This window comes from Echinops telfairi, unplaced genomic scaffold, assembly GCF_000313985.2.
Source record: "Echinops telfairi isolate 266 unplaced genomic scaffold, ASM31398v2 ScPeMD7_31;HRSCAF=116, whole genome shotgun sequence".
NCBI lineage: Eukaryota > Metazoa > Chordata > Mammalia > Afrosoricida > Tenrecidae > Echinops > Echinops telfairi.
The window spans coordinates 59966331-59985474 of record NW_022103928.1 but is presented as its reverse complement, the minus strand read 5'-3'; the positions used below and the strand labels follow the sequence as shown (position 1 = coordinate 59985474).

The following is a 19144-nucleotide window of genomic DNA, read 5'->3' as shown; positions in this document are numbered from 1 at the left end:
ACATGTATGGTGCGTGTATATGTGTGTATCCTGTTAGGATTTTATGGGGTTGTTTGTGGTTCCCAACTTTTCTTAACAAAAATGTACAGTGAACACCCATATGCCCACCCCCTAAGCTGTACAATAAGTAACGCTGTCCTCTGTTAGCTTTCATTTTATCTCCATCCTCAGATCTATCCACCCACCCACATTTTCATGCATCCCAACATACGTTGCCATTATCCGTATATCGGGGCCCTCAAAGCATTGGTGGAAAATATTCCGTTGTCTTTTCATTCAATGTTTTCTGTGAGCTTTTGAAGTCCCCTCAGACCTCCCCCTTAGGCGCGTCATTCAGCATTCAGATCAGTCACTGTAATCGAGACGGTCACAGAGGTGCCACAAGGGGGTGGTTTTAATGAACAGGAATTGATTGTTCTCAGAGTTCAGGAATCAAACGGAACCAAGTCCAAATGCATGGCACCCCCAGCGAGGGACAAGTCCTCTCTGCCGGCTCTGGGGGAAGGTCCTGGCCTCTTTCCAGCTTCTCTTTCGTCGTCCCTGGGCAGTCTTCCCGAAGCTGGCATCTGTCTCCCCTCATCTCTGCTCACGGGCTCCGGTCTGTCGGGATCCTTGTCACGCAGCTGTGACTACGGTTGGGGTGAATCCAACACGGGCATGGCCTCATAACAAAGGGAACCTGATTTCCAAGTGGGACTCCATCCACAGGTGGGGTTGAGATTCAACACAGACTTTCAAGCGGTGGAGCTTTTGGGTGGGGGGAGCGTGGAGGGGGCCCCTAATCCGGTTCATAACAAATGGTTGGCTGATTCACTTGGTATTTCCGAGCCCGAGTGCAGAATGGAAGCAGCTACCCACTGTGACTTAGGCCCCATACCTAGGAGGTTGCCTCCCATCATCCTGAACAGAATATCCGTCTGAACCCTGGCCGGCACTGCTCCCTGAGGCCTGTGTGAGCCCAGGTGTGGCGAGGGAGGAGGAACCTAGGGAGGCATTTGATTCCTTTGCATGCAGACATGACTGTAAGCCCCAGTCCTAGTGGCCCCCGAGAATCTGCGTGGGTTCCTCTGGGGCAGGAGTTGGGGTAGGTAGTGATGTGTGTGTGTGTTGGGCAGAGGGGGGGTTCCTAAGAGAAAGGAGCAGCACCTCTCCCTGGCAGGACCTAACTGGGGCCCTCTATCCAGGCCTGGTTAGAGAGAGCGATTCCGGCTTCCTATTGGGTGGACGCTTGGGTGATAAGATCGACAGCTAACTGTTGGACTTTGGAGTCTACCCAGAGGTGCCTCAGAAGAAAGGCCTGGTGATGGATATCTGAAAGGTCAGCCTCAGAAAGCCCCGGGGAGCACAGTTGTAGTCTGACACGCACACGGGCCGCCATGACTTGAAGCGGACCACAGCCATGGAAGCCGAGGAGATTAGAAGGAGGGAAGGAGATGCTGTGTGCCACCTGCCCAGCTTTCCGGCATATGAAACTCAGGACAGATGGGCCAATAGAGACAGCAACTCAAATAAGAAGTCTTGGGGGTACGGTGGTGCAGGGGGTTGGGGAGAGCCAAGGGAGAGCTGATGTCAAGGAACTCAAGAAGGAAGAAAATGCTTTGAAACTGATTTGGACCATCCTGCTTGCCCGTGATTGAACTGTGGCATGGTATGATGCCTGGATTAGCTCCTGATAAAATAGTTTGGAGAAAAAATCATCATCATCAAATGAGGGAAGGTGGAGGTTTCAGTTAGTCCAGGCAGGGTGTGCGGGAGAGTGGTGAGGAGGAGAATCACAGTGTTTTAGAGACAATAAGCCCCAGTGATAGATGCATGAATAGATGGTAGGAAATGAGGACTGCTGCAGCCGCACAGGCTTATCTACTGACATCTGCAAACACACACACCTTCTCTGAGCCTGTGTTCTTCCCATGACATTCTCCACCCCTCTCCACGCACCCCAACCCCCACAAACCTCAGCCGGTTTGCTGGAGTTCGAAGGGAAACCCCCAGTGAAATGTGCTTTTAAACCCTGAGAGGCGGGGGCGCTGCCAGGGCCTTGCTGAGGCAAGGCAGGCTCCAGGCAGCACCAGTCCAGGGCTGGTGGGAGATTCAGAGGCGCCGCAGGGAGGAGGACAGAGATGCCCCGTTGTATTGAGAAGGTGACCTGTGTTAAGATCTGAGTTAATTTGACCTACTTAGCTGTTTCTGTCTGCCTCTCCCCGTCCTCCTTGTACACAGCCTTGAGCGGCTTTTGTAGGAGAGCCAGCCAGGGAGAGCTGAGTGTCAGGTTTGAGGCCTGCTCCCTGCAAGAGGGTGGACAGTCCCAGAGGGCCTATCTGGGAGCAGTCTTCCAAGTCAGTGGGGTGGGGACTAGTTGGCTGGGGGTTGTCACCTCCCGCTGCTCCGGGCTCTTCCATGCTTCCTGTGGCCCTTAGATGAGTGTCAAGTCTGGTAACAGCTGACAACTCATTCTTACACGGAGCTAGCTGTGTGCCAGATGCTGTGGCAAGCACTTCTGGAACTATTAACTCGTGCAATCCCTCCGAGGTGGGTGCTCTCGTTAGCAATCCTGCTTCACAAATGAGAAAACGGATGTGCTTTGGAAGTACGAGGGAGTTGAGCCGGGAGGATGGTGGAGGAGGTTCTGCACAGCCGCTCTGAGGGATGGAGGGCACCGGGAGGGAGTGCCGTGGGAGCCCAGCAGAGGGAGGAACTCAGGGCTGCAGGGGCCAGAGGCCGCTTTCATGACCCTCCCTCCTCCCTCCCTCTTAGAATGAAAAAGCCAAACAAACCAACCCTCCAAGTGCACAGAGAGCGGGCTCGTATGATTTTAATATGTTACAGATGTTGGCTTTGATCGCGTTCCTGCTCGATGCGGGCAGCTCTCAGGGGCACATGCTCTGATAGAGGTCAAGTAAATCAAAGGCGCATCCTCTGGGTTTCCAACAGCAACTCCTTCATCCGCATCACTAGCTGTGCAGTCTCAGCAAAGCCATGTAAACCCTCTGCGGCTTACGTTTCTTGACTGCACCTGCCTGGAGGCGACCTCCCTTAACAAGCATCCAACCGCCCACCCTCCATCCAGAGCTGCTGTGGACTGAGTCCCTGCTCAGCACGCCCACCACGCCGCACACGTTCACGCCGTGTCTGCCCCCATCTTTGCTCTCGTGAGCATTTTACCATCAGAAGGATTTCACGGGAGATGACTTCTCGTGGAATTTTTAGAAAATGAGACTTCCTTTTTAAAAAGCGGTTTTAGGTTTACGGAGAAACTGCAAAAAGTCGAGAGACTCCCCCTCTATCCCTTACCCCACCCTGCACAGTTTCTGTTAGTACGACCTGGTCCCTTTGTGAAAACCAAAGACCGATATCGGCACACGGTTTGTCAGGAAGTATCATTATTTAAGGGCCACCCTTTGTGTTGCTCGGTCCAATTATACGTTGACAAGGACATCGTGTCATGTCACGTACCCACCGTGGCACGGTCACACAGAATGAACGCTTTCTCGACCCTGGAAACATGCCTGCCCTGCCGGGCCATCTCCTCCTCCCCTATCCACCCTCACTCCCCGACCCCGACTCCCACTGCTCTCTTTTTGGTTGCCTACAGTTTGGTCTCTTCCTGAACGTCAGGTGGCTGGCGTCCTCTCACCTGGCAATGTGCATTTAAGGTGCACCTCATCTTCTGGTCGCTTCATGGCTCACGTGTGTCTCATCATGGAGTCCAGCCCCAGAGTGTGGGTGCACCCCTGTGCTCACTCTCAAGCCTGGGGGAGGACATCTCGGTTGCTTCCAATTGGGAACAGTTCCCTGGGTTATCCTTTCATCTGCATAACAACGCTTACAGATAAAGTGGTACCGAAGTAGGGTGTCCCTTACCCCAAATCACACGGACAGGAGGTGACAGAGTGGGGTGGTGGAAGCACCTCACGAGCAAGAGCGCCCCTCATCATTTCACCTGGTCAGGGCTGTTTGGAGAAAAGGAGATGTTTGAGGGATGCACGTGTGTGTGCAAAGAGATGCTTGAATTGTAGTCCATATAGGAATCTCCCCACACCCCCTTCCACCATAGTAACCCCAAGGTGAGCTTTCAGGCCACTGGAAATCCTTCAAAACTGGGTACAGTGTTTTGCCCAGAAGCAAGTCCATGTCTACCATCTGTTTGACTTTTCAAAAAGTTGAGAATGTGCTTTAAGAGTACCAAGAGAGAAGCCACCCACTGCCCGCTGCCTCTGAGTCCATTCCAGCTCTGAGCAGCCCTATGGGACAGAGCGGAACTGCTCCTGCAGACGGGCTTCCAAGTGCCTCATCTCTCCCCCAGAGAACAGCTGGTGGGTTTGAACCGCCAACCTAGTGCTCAACCCACTGCACCTCCAGGGCCCCTTCCAAGTAGAAGGAAGATGGAAACAGAACTTGTGTTGAGGCTTGGAAGGAAGATGAGTTTTTAGAACATTGCCTCAATGTGAACTATAAACAGGGTCAAGAGGCCCCAGGGAAAATGAGGCGGCCATAGGTGGGTGCTAAATTGATATGTGGTGCCATGTGGAAGAGAGGCGTCAGGGAGCCAGGAACAGCCACTAGGTTTGTTGCCCCCACAGCCGGCAGAGACAAGGAAGCACAGCATGCCAGGATGCAGTGCTAGCGGGCTTGGTCCAGAGGCAGGATGATGGCAAGTCACAGTGAGAGGGGCGGGCTGTGCCGGGCGGGCAGGGGGTAGTGAGGCTGCCCGGGCCTCCTGGGGATTGGCCTTCCTAATCATCCTGCAGATCAGCGAGGATAGGGGCTATCTCTAGGATGATGTTCCTGGCCCCGGAGTGATTAGAACTGGTGTGTCTGGCCCAGGGATGTGAGAATGGAACAAGGGGAGTGGTTGGAGAGTGGATTGAATCAGCTGCCCAGCCTCAACGATGGGATCGAGATAGCGTTATAAGAACGTCGGCACTGCAGTCAGCTACCACTTTCTGTTTTGAGAAACTGAAGCCCAGAGAAGTGTGAGAACTTGCTTGAGGTCACAGAGCCAAGGGCAGACCGAAGCCTTGAATTAGGGCATCCTGAGCCCCAGCCCAAGCTGTGCGCAGCAAGCTCGCTGCCTTGCCCTTCCCTGCCGAAGTCAGGGCTTCCTTCCAAGAAAGGTTCCAAGCCTGCTGCTCCTCGGCTGTTCTCATGGCTACCCTCTCCCGTGTTCTCTTTCCAGAAGTGGAGCAGATCGAGGCGATCGCCAAGTTTGACTACGTGGGGCGGTCCCCCCGTGAGCTGTCCTTCAAGAAGGGGGCCTCGCTGCTGCTGTACCACCGGGCCTCCGAGGACTGGTGGGAAGGCCGGCACAATGGCGTGGATGGACTCATCCCACATCAGTACATCGTTGTACAGGACATGTGAGTGGGCGGCTGTGTGGGGAAGTGACCATAGATTAGTGATGTCTGGAAGGGGCTCAGGCAGAGAAGTTCAGGTCTGTATGCCGTGGCGATCTGGACTTGTCAGTTACAATATGCCTGGGTCCCCTTAAACCATGATTCGCTTTGCAAACACACAAATGGCTCACTGTGCAGGAGATGGAGAGACTGCAATAGGTGCTCCTGACCCACCACCTAGGACCATCAATTGCCTCCGGGGCATTCACACCCATGGCAGCCTTCAGTGGTCAGTGAATCCCTCCTCCGTTCTGGGCCCCTGTAGCCAAGGGCCGGCCCATCACCTCCCAAACTGCCTCACATGCTCCACCCTTGCGGTGACTTCTAAAGGGAGTGATAGAAATGACCCTCTTCTTTTTTCAGTCAATAGGGCGCTATTTTTTGGTGATAATGTCTGAGGTTAAGAAAAGTCCTGGCATCGCAGAAGGCTCAGGGAAGCGTGTCCCTCCCATTTGAAAGCCACCGAGGGTCCTGTGTCCTCACTCCCTATATGCTCTGATCAGTCTCCATGCAGGCGGTTCTCCAATGAGCCACCAAGCTAGACTCAAAGGCCAGGAACCAGAGGCTAAAGGCTTGATGGGACATGGGGAAGTCAAGGGAAGGCCAGAACCAGGCCCGTGACAGCCTTCTGAAGTCCCCAGTTTCTTAGGGCAGGGACAAGTGACTGGGAGGGATAGGGCAGTGGAAGGAGGCTGTCACGGCACCCAAAGGAGCTCCAGCCCCCTCCTAGTTGCCCAGAACCCGGGGACAGAGGCGAGGGAGGTCTTGTCTTCCTCCCTGGCTTAGCCCTAGACTCCGCCGTCAAAAACTCAGTCCTCAGCTTACAGACTCCTTTTCCCCATTGCTCCAATCCCACCTCCGGCCATGAGCCTGGGCCTGGCCCCGAGCAGCTAGGTAGGGTGGAAAAGACAAGAGGAGGGACAGGAGAAGGTGGGAGGAGGGAGAAGGTGGGCAGGGGCGGGGACACAGGGACATCTCTGCTAGAGAAACGGACTGAGGCTGTGCCCAGGGCAGAGCACCAAGTGGGCAGATGGGTCCCCAGAGCTGTGAGCACAATTGAGCCATCAGGTGTGTGCTGCCCCACCCCCTGGGGCCCTCTGGAGGGAACCCCCACCCCCATTCATCTCTGTCCTCCACAGGGACGATGCCTTCTCGGACAGCCTGAGCCAAAAGGCGGACAGCGAGGCCAGCAGCGGGCCACTGCTGGACGACAAGGCCTCCTCCAAGAATGATCCCCAGTCCCCAACGGAGCACATCGCCGACTACGGCTTCGGGGGGGTGATGGGCCGGTAGGAATTCGCTCCCCTGCTAGTGACATATCTATTCATGCCGGGTTCAGTATGGGGGCGGGGGGGGGCCCCCACAGGATGTGATCTTGGGCACAATGGGATGGGCTAGTTGGGTTTGGCCCCAAAGAGCCTTGGGCTAGATGGGCCCTAGGTACTGTATGTCAGTCCCCAATGTCTTTTGGGGGTGGGGGCGATTTGCTAATATTAGGGTGTGGGCCAGGCTGTCTCATAGCCTTTCTAGCATGTCACTCTGAGAAAAGGTTTTGTCCAGACCATGTGGCTTAAAAATAGAAGAAGAAGGCAGAGGAAAGGGAAAGTTAGCAGTTTCTCACTGCAGTCCCAGATTCTCAAAAGGTCCTGTGTGCTTGCCAGCAAGGCAGTCATGTGACCCCCCCACCCAGATAGGAATTGCAATACAGGCCGAGTAAATTAATCAGACCCCCAGGAGCCTTGGTTTCTAAATTGGCCTCAGCAACACATAGCTTTGGTAGCTCATTCCAGCATGGCCTCACTGTCTGCCCGGCTGGGGACAGTGCAGGCCGATGAGGAGGGTGTGGTCCCTGGACTTCTGGCTGGGTTGCACCCCACCCTGCCTCTCCTCCCTGCTCACTCTGCCCTCCTCCCTCGCCAGCTGCCTTCTCTCTCCAACTCTCCCTCTCCTGCTTGTGTCCTGTGGGGCTTGCTTAGCTTGGCTGCTGGCCATCATGAACTTGGTTCCCCGCCACAACCAAGCCCCAGAACGCCGCTCCTCCAGCACTGGGGGTGCCGGTGTCTCCTGTGTGTCCTCTGTCAGTCTCTGTCCATGGTGCTTTCACACCCGGGTGGGAAGAGCGAGTTCGCTAACCGGGTTAACAGAATACACCTGAGCGAGCCCTCGGGACCGGGGTTCACCCTGCTGAGAGACCTCAGCCCCCTCTCGCTCACTGAGGGCAAAAGAGATCCGAGCACATGGAAGGTGAGTTAGTCTGGGTAGACTAGAGAAACAAATCCACAGAAACTCATGTATATAATAGAACATTTTATAGAATGGGTAAGTATACGTTCAGAAAGCATTCCAACCCAGTGCTGTCCAAGCCCATAAGTCCAACATTAGTCCATATGTCCGACACCGATCTACAGTCCTCCTCAGTCTCACAAAACACCGCAGTGATGCTGACTGCAGGAGGAAAGCCAAATCAGTGAGCGTATGAGCATCTCAGCACTGGCAGGGGTCTCCACACGGCTGCTCCGGCACCCAGGGCTGCATCGGGTGAGGTCCATGTGACTTCAGGGATGTCTCACAGGAAGTGAGCCTTGCCAGCTGAAGCAGGGAACTGGTTAAGGCAGCTGCACCCTGGTCCAACCATCAGAAAGCAAGAGACCCGAGAACTAGAAAAGCGAGGTTCACCAAGCCATTTATTTCTCTGTGCCCTTCAATTGATCCCACGTGTGTTTATGGGCCAGGTTGGCACAGTAAACTTTAACTATCTCAAAAAGAGTTTAGAGACAGATTCTCCAAGTTCAGAAAAAGCCTCAAGGAGGGGAGACTTTGGCTGGAGGTGGGTGACCACGCTGGTCTCCATGAATGTCCCTGGGGTGGGGTGGGGGGCTGGGTGACATGGGGGGTACAGTCAAGCCTCTGCACTTCATTGGGACCCAAGAGAAGCCCACCTGAACTCCTTATGGTTGCTTCTAAGGGAAGTCCTCAGCCCCTAAGGGACCCAGGGTGGAATCCTGTGGGCCCAGACTCAACATGCAGAGGACGCCCACTTTGTAATGAGCACCTCTGCTCTGTCTGCCAGCCAGGACTGCCATGGCCTGTTGTAAGCAAAGTGGAGCAGCTTAAACTCCCCAATGCAGCTGCCTCCCCTGCCCACCCCCCACTGCAACCCCCTAGGGACCAGCCCTCTCCTTGCAGAATCTAAGAGGCTTGCCTGTACCCCACCCCACACCCCCAGCAGAGTGTGTGGTGTCCATTGTGCATGGTGTGGCCAGAGGCCGGCTGCCTCTGTCTGTGACCCCCAGGGTTGATCTCTGCCCCGGCTCCTTTGCAGAGTGCGTTTGCGATCGGACGGAGCAGCCATCCCCAGGCGCCGGAGCGGGGGCGACGCGCACAGCCCGCCCCGCGGCCTGGGCCCCAGCATAGACACGCCGCCCCGCGCCAGCGCCTGCCCCAGCAGCTCGCACAAAGTGACCCTCGTCCGGGGCAGGATGGAGAGCCCAGAGAAGCGGCGGATGGCGATGTTCGGGAGCGCCGGCAGCATCAACTTCCCCGACAAGAAGGCGCTCTCTGAGGGTCACTCCGTGAGGTCTTCCTGCGGCTCCACCAGGCACAGCAGCCTGGGGGACCACAAGTCCCTGGAGGCCGAGGCCTTGGCAGAAGTAAGGGCCAGTGAGGTCCCCACAGGGCTGTGGGGGCGGACTACATAGGGGGACAGGGCCCATGCCAGTGCAGGGCTGCCTGCCCCTGCTGCGCTGCCCATGCACCGCTGAAGGTTTGGGGCCAGCCACTGTCTACTGCTTAGTACACCCCCTTAAGGGTGAAGAGCTCAGCCCCCAGCTGACGGGGGATTCCTGGCCTGCAGGTGCCCCCACAGGGGGCATTTATGTATCACCTCTGGGTTGTCATCACCGTGCTGGGCACTGAGGGGACAGTGCGGACCTGAAGCACAGGAAGTCCTCTCACTGATAACTTAGAGCAGGGACCATCAGCTCAGGAAGAGAGAGCGAGAGATGCCCCGAGGGTGGACAGACAAGAAAGATCGCCAAAGCTCTTCCGCAGGGCTTAGCATTTCTGTTGTTTTCCATTTCAATGAGCCATCTACCGAGGCCACACTGCCAAACAACCAGAACCATGACTTTGTTGTTGTTGTTGTTGTTGTTAGAATTGGTTTGCCAACAGAATGCATGCCACCCAGTCCTCCCCGGCCTCCACAATGGTAGCCGCGGGGCCAGCCCACTTCAAGAGTCTTCCTCTTTTTTGCCAACCCTCTTCTCCCGGGATGTGATGCCCTTGCCCAAGGACTTGCTGAGCAATTTGAAAACAAAACAAAACAAAACAAAACAAATACTTCATGTAAGCACAAGTGTCCATTTGCCCCTAAAGTTTCCATTTTCCGCCCCCCGCCCCAGCTCTGAAAGGTAGTGTGGGCCTCCTTGGTGTGACACCTCAGGTGGGAGGGAGGAGCAGAGCCCTTGAGGGCGGTGAGAATGCTGGCTGTGATCAAGAGTGATATTCAGATGCTCAGAAAGGAAGGGGCGAAGGTTCAGAGGTGGGCTGTGTTCCAGGTGAGGCCAGCAACTGTCCCAAAGGAATATCCCCAACCCAGGCATGACTTAACCCACAGCAGATCGCCTCTTTGTACCTGTAGGGCTGATGGTGGCACCATCTCCTCAGTCTGCCCCTGAGGAATCCTTGAAGAGGGGCCTTGGTTTGGGGCCAGCAGAGGAGGCGGCAACCTGATGGTTGCTTCTTTCTGGAAGGCCATCCTGTCAGAAAGCCTCTCCCTAGCACCCACCACCACCAAGTGATCAGCGAGCTAGATTCTCTCTGAAGCCCATCCCAATGCCCTTTCCATAAGGAGTCACCACATAGTGTAGAACAGTGTTTCCACAAGAGATCCCCAACAGCATGGACTGGTGATGTGGGGAGGCCACAAGGCCTGGGCCATGCTCATGGGACATGGCTGAGTGCCTTGTCTGTGGGACTTTTGAGAACCTTTGACTGTTGTTCTTCAGCAAGCATCTCTGCAGAGGGAAGCAGGCACCCTTATCTCCCAGGCTTCAGTTATATTCTGCAGAACCGGCCCAAAGCCTAGACTGTGCAGAGCTGAGTGTGTGTGTCTGTCTCCACGTGCAGAGCCATTTGCGCTCTGACTTGGTAGCTGCCACTCAGCGTGCCTTTCACAGAGGGAGTCCAGGGACACAGGGTACGCAGGGCTCAGGGAGCCAAAAGAAGACTCCAGTCGGCCTCCGGCCTGCTCAGCCTCTGTTCCGATGAGCCCCTGGAGGGTGCAGCTGCTAGGGGGACCTGGCATACAGGGAAGCCTATGCCGTAGATAGTGTGCCTGGCAATGCCCAGACCCCAGTGGCACAGGTGGTTTGGGGAACCTGCAGCACTGCCCACAGAAGCAGGGCAGCAGCGTGTGAAGCTCTCATTTGGGAGGGGGCAGGGCACAGTGACCGTGCTCACCACCCCCACCCCCCCCACCCCCGGCGCCAGCCTCCCTGCATCCCCACGCTGAACTAACACACATGCTGCCTAAACAACTCAGCCGCTCGCTCCCGCGCTCTGTCTCTCTCTCTCTCTCTCTGTCTCTCTCTCTCTCTCTCTCAGCTCCCTCTTCTCCCCGCTGCTCACCTCCCTCTGCCAGGGTAGAGTGGATGGAGGTGGCAGCGGTGGAGGGGAGATACCTGTGTTTGATTCAAGTTTTTGCCTTTCAGCTCAGGCTGGCCCAGAGCCAGCAAACAGTAGTGATGTCCATACGTGCACACGCGCGCGTGCGCACACACACACACACACACACACAGAGGCCTGTGGTTGTCAGGTGGACGCTGGCTCATTGGTGGACTCCTGTGAACAGAGGGTTTCTGGGGCTGTGATATTTAGGGAGCAGATGGCCAGGCCTGACTTCCGAGGCATCTTGGGATGGCTTTGAACTACCAGCCTTCCTCCAAGTCATCTATCACATAACTGTTTGTGGCATTATCTACTGTCCTACCCGTGGTTGATTCGGGGATTTGCCATTGCCCCCATAGGGTTTCCCAGGCTGTAAATTATCAAGGAGCACACTGCCACATCTTTCTCCCTGGGAGCAGTTGGTGGGTTCAAAGTACCAACCCTCTGGTTGGCAGCTAAGCGCTTTAACCACAGTGCCACCGGGGACCGTGAGCAGTTACTGGTATTAGAGGCCTTCATGTAAGTGGAGCTGTTGATGGTCGCGCCATCTGCTGCCGTGGGTGCAAACAGCATCGCCATCAGAGAGGGGGACTTGGTCTCCCCCTTCATGCATAAATCCCCCACACCTACTCTGCGGGGGGGATTAAGGCCCCAAAGGTACCTTAGTAATGTGTCAGATGTCTAGAGGCAAAAGGTGAGTGTTTGGGGGAAGCGTAAGCCAACAATGGTGCTTCAGTGGAGCATCAGCAGTATCCGAGAAGACAGGAGGGGCGGGGACAAGGCAGGACAGGAGACCCAGACTGCTGTCACTGGTATCACTCTCGGGGGAGGAGGGGGGTGTCTTTGACAGACAGGCTGGGGAAGAAGAGAATAGAAAACACTTGGTGCAGAACAGGGTTGGTGGAGCGTCTCCCACGTCCAGCCTTGTTGATCTCATGAGCCTGGGGGTCCGTACACGGGGTTCTCAAACCCTGTGCAGCTTGAAACTTTCAGTACATACATGGGGCTCTGAAGTAAAACACAGGACCGGATTCAGGTCATGCTGACTTCATGTGTGCAAAACGTACTGATGGCTCTCGAATAATTTTGACATTGTTGTGAGGGGCGGGGCTGGCTCTGCGATCACAAAAGTTTGCCGACCCACCCCCGACGCCAGCAGAATACATTCATGCTCAGGGAGGACACAGAAGGCCTTGGGAAGGGCTGCTTCCCGTGGAGGGCGGCTTCCAGCAGTGGTCTTCAGGAACACCCCTGAAGGGTCCTCAGGTGGGGGCTCCCCTGTACAACACTGGCTGGACCACTGGCTGGTGCTACAAAGAGCCAGAAAAGCCCACACGGGCTTCCCCACATCCATTTCCGTATGTCGGCTTCCCGGGAAGCGTGTGAGCTTTCCCAGGGGAACAGGGTGAGGTCCAGAGCAGCTAGACCTGCCCACGGCCACAGAGCCAGCAAGTGGAGAGGAGTCTTCTCACTAAACAGTTTAGGGTCCTTTGCTTTCTGGGTAGAGTCCTGGTGGCATAGTGGTTATGGGTTGGGCTCCAATCCACATGGTCGGCAGTTCGAAACCACCAGCAGCTCCTCAGGAGAAAGACTGGGCTTTCTGCTCCCGCCAGCAGTTACAGTCTCAGACCCCCACTGGTGGGGGGGAGGGGGGCTGTGAGTCAGCATAGACTCGATGGCAGTGAGTTGCTCTTTTGTGGCTATGTGTTCAGCTGCTAACTGCAAGGTTAGCAGATCGAAACCATCAGCTGCTCCTCGGGAGAGAGACGGCTTTCTACTCCGTGAGAGAGTTACAGTCTCAGAGACCCACAGGGGCAATTCTGCCTTATCCTGTAATGTAGCCAGGAGCCGGCACCGACTTGTTGGTAATCTTTTTTGTCATTGGTTTTGCCTTCTCCAGGGTCTCTGGGTAGTATGAATGGTTAATGATGCTAACCCAAAGGCCAAAGGTTCATATCCACTCAGAGATGCCTCAGGAATAAGGCCTCCTTCTGAAAACTCAGCCATTGGAACCCCTGCGGAGCACAGCTCCACCCTGACACGTGGGGCTGCCAGGAGTCTGAACTGACTCTGGCCACTGGCTTTATACTGAGCAGCCCAGTGGCACTGTCCAGTAAGCGTTGGACTGCTAATTGAAAGGCCGGAGGTTCAAAGCCCCCAGCTGCTCCAGGGGAGAAAGACGAGGCTGTCTGCTCCCATCGAGAGCTGCTCCCTCAGAAACCCTGTCTGGGGAAGCTGTGAGACGGTAGAAGGTTGCTTTGATAAAACACACGTTCCTTGTCAAGGAAGGCTCTGCGGCTCAGAGAAGTGGCACAGTCTCACCGAGGTCACATGGCAAGCAAGCAGCAGAGTCAGGCTTTGAACCCAGATCTGTCTGCCCCGAGGGTGGCGGCCTAGGCTGCCCTTAGTAGCTCTCCTTCCAGTACAGAACCCTGCTCAGGGATGGAAGCCCGCCTTCATTCTTGCGTTTGGTCCCATCACAACCCAGGGGTGTGTTTGACCATCCCAGCCATGAGATGCCATACACACCCCCACTCCACCCCCACCCCAAGGCAACGAGCTAACCAGCACACAAGGCTGCCTCTGGGCTGTGCTGACCAGAGCTCTCTGTCCCTAGGACATCGAGAAGACCATGAACACGGCTCTGCACGAGCTGCGGGAACTTGAGAGGCAGAACACGGCCAAGCAGGCACCGGACGTGGTGCTGGACACGCTGGAGCCCCTGAAGAACCCGTCAGGCCCCATCAGCTCAGAGCCTGCCAGCCCCCTGCACACCATGGTCATCCGAGACCCCGATGCTGCCATGCGCCGCAGCAGCAGCTCCTCCACCGAGATGATGACCACCTTCAAGCCCGCCCTGTCTGCCCGCTTGGCCGGAGCCCAGCTGCGTCCACCCCCCGTGAGGCCCGTGAGGCCCGTGGTCCAGCACCGGTCCAGCAGCAGCAGCAGCTCAGGCATGGGCAGCCCGGCGGTGACGCCCACGGAGAAAATCTTCCCCAGCAGCTCAGCGGACAAGTCGGGCACCATGTGACCTGCAGGAGGGGCCCGGCACCGCCACGCCCCTGCGGCACACCAGGGCCTGGGGTGGCCCTGGCCTTTGGCAAAAGAGTGGCAGACCAGCCTAGGGGTGGGGGGGGCTGTGTCTGGGCAGAGCTGGGGCAGAAGGCATTTGCTGCAGCTCAGGTGCAGCTGGGTGAATCCGAAGGTCACGTGAGAACACACACCAAGGAGTGGAGGGACCAGAAGAGCCTCAGCTCGAGCATTTCCTAAGGACTGGTTTCTCCCACAGATCATCACTGGAAACTTAGTCTCTCTGCATACATATATATGCACATGTCTATGTATATGCATATATAGACACACATCTGTATATGTATGTGTCTAAGTGTGTGTGTGTATTTATGCATCTATATACATATACTAGATCTGGACACACACATGCTAAATGTATATAGGATCTCCTTTTCCTTTTTACAAAACTTAGATTTACCTCAGACCCGTGCCACCAAACGTCTCCCACTGAGTGGTTTGGTGGGATTGGCAGGGACTTTTCTGGGAGCGTTCAGAGGCCCACGGTAACTTCGAACGAAGCAATACGCCACTAACCTGCAGAAACAAAACCAACACACTCTCCCTCGGTTCTCAGAAGTCGTGGCCTTCCAGAACAGTCTGTCCCCCTCAAGCAGGCTGTTCCCTAAAAGTGGGGAACCCTTCCCAGAAAACAACCCCTGTCCGCCCCCAGAGACTCTGCCCTTCCACCCAGAGGCCAAAGGCCAACTGTACCCCCAAAAGCACGGGCAGAAGTTGGTGCCAGAAGAACCCCAGATCACGGACCCCTCGTGTTTGACGTCGAGAAAGGGGTGATGAGAATCTAAGCCCCACAACCTCAGCACAGCATTGCGTGTGGTTGGGGACAATGAAGAACAAGCTGTATCTCGTGGTGTGGAAAACTTCAAAACCTAGACATGCTGTAAGAATAATTCTGTGGTAACTATAGAGGTTTAACTTATACCGCTTTCAGAATATGTTTTTTTCTTTTCCTCTTTCTACTAATTATACTGTGTCCATTTGGAACTCACAGGTGAGGAGGCTTCCCGTCCATCATTTAACTCCATGTCAGGCCACATGGACTCTCGCTGGGGCCCTGTTGCATGAAATGCATGCGGCTGAACCGCCCAGCTCAGAGCAGGGCCAAGGAGGGGGGGCGGTCCCTCACTAGAAAGTACCACCAAAGCAGATTGAGTTTATGCAAGGGAATCCCTACCCCCACCCACCCACCCACTCTCTCGCTGCCTCCTATCCCACCAGAGATGAGTTGGGGGGATGAGGACGGAGTGGGGAGCTGCCTTCTGGCTGGAAAGAAGGTCTCCCTGGGGCCACTCACATTGGACCCCATTGCACTTCCTCTTTTGACCTCTTGGGCTCTATTCTTTTCTAGAGATGACCTGCTTCTGGATAACAGAGCATGGGCGACTCTGGCCCCAATGGGACCTTTAGGGTCTCCTCTCCACCGTATTGACGCCCCTTGTCTCTGCTGTTCTCATGACAGCTCCGAGGGTTTGTCTGGGGCTAAGATTCGGAGTCAGAGTCTGGTGGTTGAGCCCCAGCCCTGCTTCTCAGGAGCGTCCACCTCACCGAGCCTCCTTTCCCTGTCCGTCAGGTGAGGATGGTGAAGACGACGTGAATGAACGAGCTTTGTCAACTGGAACGTCGTGCACAGACGCTTGTTGTTTCCGTTCGCGAGATCAGTCCTGTGGCTCAAACACCATCTGACATTCATTCTGAAACTTCCTCATGGCGTGTAGGAAGGGGGCAGCAGAATGTCCCTACCAGCTCAGTTAAGATCCTGGTGGCGGGGACTCACGATACAGACCCCCACTGAAGCTGGCACTCCCATCCAGAACATTGCAACCTGCTGGGCCCTGTTTTGTCCTGTCAAAGGCAAATACCCCTTTGGCATAGGGAGGGACCTAGAGGTCAAGCTTTGAGCCTGGGAGAGCCAGCGCAGTGGGTGGAAGAATGGAGACTGTAGACAAAGAGAATGACGGCAGGGAGTGGTCAGCGTCTCATCTGGCCTGCCTTGCTGCCCCTCAAGTCCGCCCTCCCCGGATCTGTAAGGGCCTGGGGAATCAGGGAAAATGCCGAGGGAAAATGCTTTTGAGCAGAAAGGTCGTAACCTACTTACAGCTTACGGAAAGCAAGACTTTGGGGTGGGCAGTGACTGACCCGGGGACGTCAGAGATAGCTGAGGGTGGCCTAGCTGGTAAAGTCGTTATTTGGAAGGGTTCCATATTCTCCAGCCAAAATACTAGACTTCTAGCTTGGACTCCAGAGATGCTAGCAGACCGTAAACCTTGTCGTGGTCCCCCGCATCATGCCGAGCTGGCTCCCAGGATGACCAGACAAGAAGGGAGCCTGTGCGCTGACCCAGCTGTTGCCCGGTGTGTGTGAGACACTCTCTCTGGATGGACTACCTTTTATCTTCCCCGACTGGCAATGGGCCCGCCTTCCATCGATGCACATGACAGCGGAGCCTTACCTTCTGTCCACGGAGCACCCACTTTTCCTGTGAGGGGACATGGTGGATGGTCCCACTTTCAGGAAGTGGCGGACCTGCTGCCCCAGCCCCAGATCTGAGCCCGATGCAGAACCAAATGGACCCACCCCCCCCTCCCCTGGCCCTGCTCTCCTCCCCCAGCACTGCATGTCTCCATCGTTACTCTGCCCCTGTCCTCCCCAGCAGTGTCCCGGGGGTCATTTGCATCCCCTCCAGACTCCTGCCTATGTGAGTCTACTCTTATGTTGCTGTGTTTGCTTCAGTGCGGGAGAGTAACTGTTAAAATGTGAAACTCTCTATATATTTTATTTTTACAAAGGCTACAGTTAAATTATAGCCAGTGGCACTCACCAAATCTTCGCACCTAGTAGACAGATCAATGTTGAAAAGCAACCAAACAAAAACCACAATCTCCAGCCCTAATTGTACAATGAGTGTGGGGGAACTAGTAACCAAGTTAGTAGTCCTCAGTCTAACCAATCACACAAGGGAAGCCGTGTTTGCCTCCTTGGCATCCCCAGCCCCAACAGCTGGCCAGTTGGTATCTGCTTCAGGGTGATTTCTTTCCATAACCTTTGGCCTGCCCTGAGGTCAAACCTTTCATCTCTCTGCATAACCGATGTTCGATGTTCAGTCTGTTTTAGGAATGAACCAGCAAAGATGTTCATTTGCAAACTGACCAAAGACAATTCCTGGTCCAGTTTCTTGGGCCTCGTGGCTCAGTGGCCGCTGAAGAGGACCAGTGGCTATCCTTCCTGGGATGAAACCGAGAACAAGCCGTGCTTCCTGCCCCACCCACTCTCCCCTTTTCCCCTTAACGAGCTGCTCTGAACTGTGGGATTCCATGAAAAATTCTTGCCTTTCCCTGTTTTCAGTGCTAATGATTTCTCACCTTGAAGCGCCTTTTGAACCCTGGACTGAGCACACAATTGGAGGGAATTGTGGGCTTGGGAATTCGACTCGGGGGTCTGTTCTCTAAGGGCGCCGGTCCAGAGGTCCGTGGACAAATGGATTCCCAAAGGACAAGAGCTTCCAAACCATGGATAGCTGGGAGTGGGAGGAGACGGGAGCCTGAGCCAACCTTCCTCACCAGCTGGAACCAGCCCTGCAGAGATCTGCCTTATAAACACTTCAGAGGTGGGGTGCGGTATGCGGAGGGGAGCCTGGCAGGGGAGAAGGGCCTTCAGGTGGGGGGCTGCCCTCTTTGCTGGTATCCCTTGGCGTGCCTTGTCAGGTAACTTCCCTTCTCATTCAGGAGGGGTGACGGCTGCAGCCCGCTGGGACCCAGTCCTGTTTGGGCGCCCGGCTGTGCACAAGGCCCATGGAAGACCAGCCGCAGGGACTGGCTGCGTCAGAGTTTCTCCCTCTTGGCCTCGCTGGTCCTAACTTTCCACACATCCAGATGGTTCCGCGTGAGGGAAGACGCCCCATTTTCCTGAGGCACCCAGAGAGAAGAGTGCCTGGCTTACCCGTGGCGGTTGGACTTGGAAGGGATGAGGAGGGGAAGGCCGATGGGGCCCAGGGGAGGATGCTGATTTTCTGCTATGCAGAGCTAGTGCTAACATTTCAAGTCAACCGCCTGGCTCTCTGGGGGAGGAGGGGGTCTCCTCTCCTTTGAGTGGTAGATGCAGAGAATTGCACCACCCCCACCCCAACCCACCCCCCACGGATACACACACACACACACACACACACACACACACACAGACCCAACACTGCCCAGGGGAGCTGCGAGAAGGGTTGTCTGCTCTGAGTCCTCCGAGCCTCTCTGGGGTTGACACGCCTGTGGCCTGCTGTCCCGTCCTTTGGGACTGGCCGCATGGCCATCTTGCCCCTCACCGACCCCTCCTTTCTGTGTGAACTGCCCTGGGGCAAATCACAGCTTCTGTTCCCTGAACCAGGACCGCTGGACTGCACTTTCTCCTCTTCCTGTGCAGGAAGACCTCCCTGGCTGGAGTCCCTGCCCCAGCCGGGCCCAGCCGAGTACTGTTTACATGGCTTGGCAATAGGTTTGTTTCTGATTGCTTCAGAGTGGCTTGTCTGTTCCATTCTGTTTGATTTCACGCCTCCCCACATCGTGTCAGGAAACGCGAATCAGAACCCCCACCCCGGAAACTGCTGGTTCCCTGTCCCCCTGTGATGACAAGTGTCACCTCTCCTGGATACTGTTTCTCCACCTGATGACCAAACGCCTGTCCCGTGCAGCGTCTGACTGGATCCTCTGCTGTGTGTTCTGACGGTGCCTGATGGTTGGATGTGGAATTACCCTGTGAAATAAAACAGCTTAACTTTTCTCAAACGTGCCTCGGTGGCTTTTTAAAGGGCTGAGTGACACGTTGGGTGGGGGTGGGGGGGCAGGGGGCGGGCGTGGAGGGCCTGCAGGGGGGGGGGAGGCACTGGGAGAGGTGAGAGGGAGGAGGTGCCCACTGTCCAATCCATTTGGTGTGCTGCCCCAGTCTCTGCGCTGCAATGCCCTTCAGCCTGAGCCAGCCAGGTGAAGGCCAGGGCCCTCGAGGGGACCGTGGCT

At 55.7% G+C, this 19144-nt stretch overlaps 1 protein-coding gene across 4 annotated transcripts in view; it reads left to right on the top strand.

Moving 5' to 3' along the window:
* Positions 1 to 18916, top strand: part of SRGAP3 (SLIT-ROBO Rho GTPase activating protein 3) — a 286222-nt gene extending 267306 nt beyond the window's left edge. For 3 of the 4 annotated variants that reach the window (XM_004702263.2, XM_004702262.2, XM_045289778.1), the window contains 4 exons: positions 5177 to 5357; positions 6533 to 6682; positions 8716 to 9043; positions 13678 to 18916. In XM_004702263.2, the coding sequence (XP_004702320.1) occupies positions 5177 to 5357; positions 6533 to 6682; positions 8716 to 9043; positions 13678 to 14091 (1073 nt within the window). In that variant the 3' untranslated portion in view covers positions 14092 to 18916. The remainder of the gene's footprint in view (positions 1 to 5176; positions 5358 to 6532; positions 6683 to 8715; positions 9044 to 13677) is intronic. The other variant, XM_045289779.1, reaches the window with a different exon arrangement.
* Positions 18917 to 19144: the final 228 nt, after the last annotated feature.